At 36.9% G+C, this 8,994-nt stretch overlaps 1 protein-coding gene across 4 annotated transcripts in view; it reads right to left on the bottom strand.

The window, feature by feature from the left end:
• adck1 (aarF domain containing kinase 1) overlaps positions 1 to 8,994 on the bottom strand; it is a 109,993-nt gene that overhangs the window by 96,580 nt on the left and 4,419 nt on the right. For 3 of the 4 annotated variants that reach the window (XM_032500146.1, XM_032500145.1, XM_032500148.1), the window contains exons 3-4: positions 3,562 to 3,701; positions 2,514 to 2,597 (exon numbers count right to left, since the gene is read on the bottom strand). In XM_032500146.1, the coding sequence (XP_032356037.1) occupies positions 2,514 to 2,597; positions 3,562 to 3,701 (224 nt within the window). Of the gene's footprint in view, positions 1 to 2,513; positions 2,598 to 3,561; positions 3,706 to 8,994 lie in introns of all 4 variants that reach the window. The other variant, XM_032500147.1, reaches the window with a different exon arrangement.

Genomic DNA, 8,994 nt, shown 5'->3' with positions numbered 1-8,994 from the left:
AAGCCAATTCTGTAGTTAGACTACAAACAAAACAGTAATAGCACTTGAAGTTAATTGAATGCTGTTCTTTGAAAAATGGCGAAAAACATGCACATTTTGGTCACTACTGCATTTGTGGATGTTGATTAAATAGTGACATAATTGCATTTTTACTGTCTGATTCACTTTGTTCATGTCCTAATCATAACATTTGTGCCCTTACCAGTCGCAGCTTATCAAAGACTTTAAATTGTACTGCATTTTATAAAGAGATAAAATTAATATTGAGCAGAATTGAGTTTAACATATTGGTCTCGCCCTCCACAACAATCCCTGTTTCTCATGTGGCCTCTTGGGAAAATGAATTTCCCACCCCTATCATAGGGTAACTACTGTTTTTGTTTTTTCAACCTGGACCATATTTTCCTATGTTTTTTTGTTTAAATGACTCATGGGAACAACAATCTTTTGTCCAGTAAAAGAAAAGAAAAAAGGTCCAGTATTAAGCAAGAACGCTGCAGTCGGAAATGGTGAAACAAGCTACAATGTGAGTTAATAGGGCAAGTGTCCAGCTTGCATTTACCTTTATAAAAGTTCTCATTTTGCCACTGACAGTTTTAGATTACTATTCTGACAACATTAAGGCAAGGATCCCTTCACAGATAGACCTTTAAAATCTCTTTGAGTCCTTTCGGTTTAACCAGAAACAGCTCTGAAGTTGCTAGCACTAAACCCACCAGAATCCATTTTAAAAAGCAGTACTTTTAGCGTGTATAGAGCCAACATATACACTCACCGGCCACTTTATTAGGTACCCCATGCTAGTAACGGGTTGGACCCCCTTTTGCCTTCAGAACTGCCTCAATTCTTCGTGGCATAGATTCAACAAGGTGCTGGAAGCATTCCTCAGGGAGTTTGGTCCATATTGACATGATGGCATCACACAGTTGCCGCAGATTTGTCGGCTGCACATCCATGATGCGAATCTCCCGTTCCACCACATCCCAAAGATGCTCTATTGGATTGAGATCTGGTGACTGTGGAGGCCATTTGAGTACAGCCAACTCATTGTCATGTTCAAGAAACCAGTCTGTGATGATTCCACTTTTGACATGGCGCATTATCCTGCTGAAAGTAGCCATCAGAAGTTGGGTACATTATGGTCATAAAGGGATGGACATGGTCAGCAACAATACTCGTAGGCTGTGGCGTTGCAACGATGCTCAATTGGTACCAAGGGGCCCAAAGAGTGCCAAGAAAAATTCCCCACACCATGACACCACCACCACCAGCCTGAACCTTTGATACAAGGCAGGATGGATCCATGCTTTCAGTTGTAGACGCCAAATTCTGACCCTACCATCCGACTGTCGCAGCAGAAATCGAGACTCATCAGACCAGGCAACGTTTTTCCAATCTTTTATTGTCCAATTTCGATGAGCTTGTGCAAATTGTAGTCTCAGTTTCCTGTTCTTAGCTGAAAGGAGTGGCACCCGATGTGGTCTTCTGCTGCTGTAGCCCATCTGCCTCAAAGTTCGACGTACTGTGCGTTCAGAGATGCTCTTCTGCCCACCTTGGTTGTAACGGGTGGTTATTTGAGTCACTGTTGCCCTTCTATCAGCTCGAACCAGTCTGGCCATTCTCCTCTGACCTCTGGCATCAACAAGGCATTTCCGCCCACAGAACTGCCGCTCCCTGGATGTTTTTTCTTTTTCGGACCATTCTCTGTAAACCCTAGAGATGGTTGTGCGTGAAAATCCCAGTAGATTAGCAGTTTCTGAAATACTCAGACCAGCCCTTCTGGCAGGAGATTCTCTTGACCATGTCTACATGCCTAAATGCACTGAGTTGCCGCCATGTGATTGGCTGCTTAGAAATTAAGTGTTAACGAGCAGTTGGACAGGTGTACCTAATAAAGTGGCCGGTGAGTGTATTTTCACATGTAAATTGGTAAACTATGTGTTTATTTCAACCAAAACTAGAGTTGTGATGGTTGGAAAGTGGAAAGACGACGCAAAACAGCCTTTTATAGTTTTTTTGTTTCTGTCAACTTTGAATTAAGTGTATTTTACAATGTTAAAATTACTGTTTATTAACATTGAGTCTGGTAGGTTTGGCGATCGTAATTTCGCGGATGTTTTTATGTTTAAAAAAAGGATCTTACTCTTTAACACAAAGGTCGACCTTGTTAGAAATCCTGTCCATAACATCAGACACTTAAAATATTAATCTGAGCTTTTAAGTGGCAAAAAGAGCACTTTTGTGATGGTAAATTCAAGCTGGACAATTGCCCAGTTAACTTACATTGTAGCTTGTTTTGCCGCTGCCAACGGCAGCAATCTAGCTTAGTACTGAACCAATGTCAAAGATTGTTGTTCCCATCAGTCAAAAAAACATAGGAAAAATTAATATGTAATTATTATTATTATTATTATAGCATCCCAAGTGATTTTGTTGACCACAGCATGGTTGCATTGCCCACAGCTTGAGTCAGTGCAAGTATTTCTGACTACTATTGCAAAGTGTTTACCTACCTTGGACCTGAGTGCCCAGTACTCCTCTGTACCATATTCCACATGTTTAAAGGCAGTCAGATAGTCAAAACTGATGACCGCCGTCTGCAGACAAAAAGAGCCGTGACATGTAAAGAACTGAGGAGGCAGCAGGGACTTTATATATATATATATATATATATATATATATATATATATATATATATATATATATATATATATATATCTACTGTGCAAATGATTAGAAAATGACATTATCAGCTATAAAGTATAAGAACTGTTATAAAGATGATAACTTGGTTTGAAAGGGCTGGGTGAAAACACTTTGAAAAATGTAAAAAAAAAAATCAATATAAAGATAAGTGCAGTGTTGTGCCTGAACGCGTTAATTTAACGATAGTTCATGAACTTGTTCATATTTTGGGCGAACGTAAACTGACCGTACGGCCTGATGAACATTACTGTGAACTCGTTCATTCTGGTGTCTGTGAACAGCACGCTCTCTCAGTTTAACTTAGTTCAATAAGGTGCCATATTTCACTTCAGTCACATCCACAGCAAACCTGAAACGGCACATTGAACTGAAGCACCCGGCTAGCCTTTCAAGGTATGTGCAAACAAATCAAAAATCACAACACAGTCAAGACAGATGAAATCTGACGCATAGTTTCAGTGTTAAAACTGATAAAATACTTGCGGTTCCATTGGGCCGTGGCACTAATTTTGAAAACTAGCTCGCAGCAACATATGGAAAAAAAGAGCTATGAACTAGTTCATTTTTGGAACTGTGAACTTAGTCTACATTTTGAAGTATGAACTGAACTAGTTCATTTTAAAATTTGTGAACTGGACAAAGTATAAAGTGAACTTTCCCAACACTGGATAAGTGTGTGTTAAGGCCAAATGTAGCTGTCTTAACCCGCTAATTTTGCTTTGTGATACAGGCCCTTGGTCGAAAGAACTGACAAAATGTCAAAAATAAAAACCTTTGAAACAAAAACATCTAAACTGTGGGGTGTATCAACTCCCCAATCCCCAAATTCAATGGGCAGGGTGTGCAGTAACTTACGGTGGCTGCAGCTCGTCCAAAGCGGATGACAGTCAGGTCATTGAGGTTCAGCTGTCTGTTGTAGAGGTAAAACCCAGAAGAGGCAAACACTGCCGTGGCCAGAGAGGATACTTTGAGGAGTTGACCAGCCATGAGAAGCACTATGGGTTCAGTAAGAATGAACATCAGAATCGGAAAAAGATGTATGGCACTTACTAGGAATTTGTTTTGGTTTGGTGCATACATAAAAACACATTTGAACATCAATATAAAATAAACAAGCAAGGGGAACACTTTATTTGAAGGGGTGTGCATAAGACTGATATGTCAAGACTGTCATTATTATGATATGACACCTGTCATGAACATGAAGGCGTTATTCTGAGTATCCATGACTGTTGTCATTGTCATTCTGTAAATTATGGCACTTTTAATGCAAAGTTAGCATTGTCCGAGATGTCTTTGTCATGACAACTGGACATTAAACTACACAATACAACTTGTCGCTGTCTTTGTAATGACAACTTGAGATGACGTAAACATACAGTATAGTCATAAATATGTCATGACAGGCCAAATTATCAAACTAAACTATTTATAATAATGTGTTAACATTACATTAAAGTGTCATTAAGAGGGTACACTGGCTGTCGTGAGGGCATTATAATTATGTCATGAATATTTTTCCATGGACATACTGTATTTTCAACATGGACCCTATTTTCTTATATTTTTGTGTCTGATCACTGCAGTTGGCAGCGACAAACAAGCTACAATGTAAGTAAATAGTGGGATTGTCCAGTTGTATTTACATTTAGAAAAGTGCTTGTTTTGCCACTGAAAGGCTCAGATTAATATAGAGCTAGACCTTTAAAACGTCTCTGAGACCTTTCAGTTTAACCACAAACAGATCTAAAGTTGCTACCGCTAAACCCACCAGACTCCATTTAAAAAAGCAATACTTTTAGCATGAAGAACCAACATATTTCCACATGTAAATTGGTCAACTAAGTGTTCCTTTCCACCAAAACTAGAGCTGTGATGGTTGGAAAAGTGCAAAGACGACCCAAAAAGGCTTCCATAGTTTTGCTTTGTTTCTGTCGACTTTAAATGAAGTGTGTTTTACGATGCTAAAATTACTGTTCATATACATGGAGTCTGGTGGGTTTTAGCAAACACAATTTTGCAGAGGTTTTATGTTTAAAAAAAGGATTTTACTCTTTAACAGAAAGGTCGACCTCCTTAGAAATCTTTTCCATAATGTCAGACATTTAGAATATTCATTTGAGAAAAATCTAAAGGATTTCTTTTCCATGACTGGATTAATTTATGGAATAATCGGTAGAATACTCAATTACTAAATTAATCAATAACTGCAGCCCTAGTCCACTACCATCTCCACTGTCTTTAGGGCGTTTAGCTCAAAGTTGTTATGGCTGCACCAGGTAAAAAAAATCATAATCACAATAATTTTGGTCAATATTCAACATGATTACTCATTGACTTTTGTTAAGATGTTGCCTTTATTGAATAAAAAAAACGAAAAAGTGAAATCATTTTGAATTGTGAAATTTCCCTTAATACTTTTCACGTTCTAACTTTTTTCAAGTTTACTTGCAAAACATAATGTGCAAAATGTTTTTCTCTAGAGCCTAGGGATGTAACGGTTTGAAAATTTGACCTCGAGGTTGTAGTGACCAAAACAATGACTGTTTTTCGTATTATCTCGTTATTTTTAAAAGTGTGTTCAATATGTTCAGAAAACACTAATAGGCCTACACAGGCTGAAATAGTTTAAAAAGTGTAACAGTGTTTATTATATTACAAAAACATAGGCAATAGGCTTGTAAAAACAATTGAAAACTGGCAACTGAAACACCAGCCCGCTGCAGGGGGTCCGGTAAGAACTTGAACCAGAGATGTCTGACACTGAGATGAGAAAGATTTATTTACAACTCCAACATGAAGTTAACTACGAAGTATTTATTGACGTTACATGTGAAATTGGATGTGGTTCTGAAGCATAAGCAAATAATAATGCACATTGATAAGCATTGGAGTTACTATGAACATTATTTACCAAAACTAAATGTTATAGCCACAAGCATATAACAAGAAACTATACTAAGAATTACATTAATTTCTCTGTAATAATTAACATAAATGTGATGTGTTGCTCAGTAACACAAACTGAGAATAAGCCACATATCCCTAACGGAACAAACTGTGCACCTTTAATAGCTAAGCACTCGGCCCTTTACTGGCGATTGCATCTTGCTAGCAAAGACAACCTGAATATCAACACGTGGCGGCACAAGTAATATTAAACAAACTGCACATCTATCAGCTATGCAATGAGTAACTCAGCAACAGAAATATTATCAAGGCGATTAGATCTCGCTCTTTCCAAATAAATGTCACGTTGTAACACGGGCTAAACACTTATTGAAGATAACAAGGCAGTAAAACCCATGACAGTTTAGCAAGCTAAAGAATAGTTTTAACTTGCGCTCTGGGCTACACACATCACTAACACATCACAAAGAAAATAAAAAAGATAAAGAAAAAGTCTGCTGCCACATTCTGTCCCCTTCTCCTGTCTGAGCGCAGTGCGCCTGCGCAGCAACTTCAGGTGCCTCGGACAAACTGGGAAGGATTAAACACAGGGTTTTCACACCGTGGTAAGTTACCGCAATAATAAGGATATTTTAAATGAAAATGGTGATTGTTACCATTACCATTCCTACCGTGGTTGACTGTTACACCGGTAATCGTTACATCCCTTGAGAAGCCAATATCGCGATTCAAATTTGATTGATTGCACAGCCCTAGTTAGGTGTTTAAAATTAGCGGGGATGCACTTGTAGCTACACTGCCGGTTGGCCACAGATGAAAAATACTGTAGGTGTTATGGGTCCTAAGCATGGTCCCATAAGAACAGATTATAACAGATGTAAAAAGTTTCTTTTAGCAACAGTTGGCTTTATTTGCAATGGTTTAATGTCTTACATTCTAGGATATTGTGCTATTGAAAGACATACTGTATATTTCAGTCTTTAGACCAGAAAAGAATCTGTTCAGAGTCCCTTCACCTTGACAGATATCACACATGGCTTATGAACAATTCCAGATACATAACACATGTCACAATGTGCATCTCAAATTAGGGCTGCACGATATGAAGAAAATACCTAATTGCAATTATGATTGCAATGATTCACAATATTGGAATTTTGGAGGGAATGATCATTTTGTATCATTTATTTAATTTTCATTGAAAATATTGAAATAAAATTTTAATTAAAATGATTATTGTTTGATTTTTGAGAGGATCTGTACCAAACAAAGATTTTTTTCTTCAGTCTGTAGGATATGATTTGTAGACCAGGACGTCTCTGCAGCACTACAATTTCCTAATTCAGAATGGTTTGACATATTATGCCTAACAAATACCGTGTTGCACGCCCCCCTCCCTGCGATTTGGATATTGCACTAGTCCATATTGTCATTTTGATGAATTGCGATTCATTGTGCAGCCCTATCTCTGATCACATTTCCACTCACTATGACTTCATTACAACACAATATAAAAGCATTCCTTCTGGCTTCATACTTGACAGGTTAGTCCATATTTTTAACACATTCAGCACAGTATAAAACTAAGAAGAAAACTCAAACTGGTGCTATCAGGTAAACTCAGCCTTTGCTTTTTCTTGGCCAAAGTTAGGTTACAATAACAAATCTGTAGCTTCACCAGCCTAAATAAAACTAAACTGTATCACGTACTGTATTATTTACAAAGAATATATTGACACTATACTAAAAATTGTGCCAAAATATGAACAATAACAATTGTCTTGGTTGGGCTTTTAACTGATGGAGACAATAAGGGGATTGTAAATTATTCAAAACTGACACACACAATAAGTCTATTTCATTCATAAAATAACTTTACAATGCAAGATGTGGTTGTACATCAGTAGCCAACATTAAATAAGTTATTAATCAAAAACATTATTAAATCCTTATTAAAATAAATTGCTAGAGTGGTTGACTAAGTGGGGAAAAGGCAAATAATAGAACAGCTAGAAATATCTGGTAAGTTCAGGAAATGTAACTTTACTGTAATGCAGCCTTTAAAACCAGGAAAAGACAACACTTATGTCATATCACAATACTACAATATCCAAAATCGAAGACGACATCTAGTATAATATTGATATATTGCCCTGCCCTAGTGTATATGGTTCTAGTAGTTCAGTTTGTTCATGTTGAAAATTGTATGCTTTGTATGTTGATAAACATAAAAATATGTAAAGATAAAAATTAAAAAATGTTAATCACACAAAAAGTGATTGTCTCATTCTTATGAATCCAATCTTGTGTAAGCGTACCTATAATTTTTGCACTTGTCTATTTGTTTGATGTGTATATTGGCGTTTGTGTTGTTGCTATTTTATGCTTATGACGTATATTGGCTGCGTGTTATTGTTGGTGGAAATGAAGGTGCACTTTTTAACTACCTGCCAACTGTACAGAGACCACAGGGACATATACAGTGGTGCTCATAAGTGTACATGCCCATGCTTAAGTTGACTAAAAAGAGGAATAAAAAAAAAATCATGTTTTTGAAATTTATCTTAATGCCTTAATTAAAAAATGAAGTAAAATCCAACCTTTATAATACCCCCTATGTGAAAATACAGGGGGCATAAGTATACATGCCCCTATGTTAAATTCCCATAGAGGCAGGCCGTTTTTATTTTTATTGAAAGGCAAGTTATTTCATGGATCAGGATACCATGCATCCTGATAAAGTTCCCTTGGCCTTTGGAATTAAAATATCCCCATATCATCACATACCCTTCACCATACACAGAGATTGGCATGGTTTTATTTCAGTTAGACTAATAGCTGATTTGATTTGCATTGAGAGATGATCTTATGGAAAGTATCCCATGCCAATCTCTATGCATGGTGAAGGGTATGTGATGATGTAGGGGTATTTTAATTCCAAAGGCCAATGGAACTTTATCAGGATGCACAGTATCCTGATCCATGAATTAACTGGCCTTTAATAATAAAGATCTGCCTGCCTCTATGGGAATTTAACATAGGGGTATGTATACTTATGCCCCCTGTATTTTAAGGAAGAACATTTATTTATTTACAATACATTATTCATTCACAAAGAAAATTGGTGTCCTTAAAGGTTGGATTTTACCTCATTTTTTAATTAAGGCATTAAGATACATTTCCAAAACATGATTTTTTTTATTCCTCTTTTTAGTCAACTTAAGCATGGGCATGTAAATTTATGAGCACAACTGTACACTGTACACATTGCAAACACCCAAAAGATGAGAAAACATTGACTAATGTACTAATGTAAAACTACAGTATGTTCCTATTTATTTCTGTAGCCTCTTGGCCAGGTCATGTTTGTAAATAAGA

Source organism: Etheostoma spectabile, chromosome 20 (assembly GCF_008692095.1).
Source record: "Etheostoma spectabile isolate EspeVRDwgs_2016 chromosome 20, UIUC_Espe_1.0, whole genome shotgun sequence".
Lineage (NCBI taxonomy): Eukaryota > Metazoa > Chordata > Actinopteri > Perciformes > Percidae > Etheostoma > Etheostoma spectabile.
This window is presented reverse-complemented; position numbering and strand designations above follow the sequence as displayed.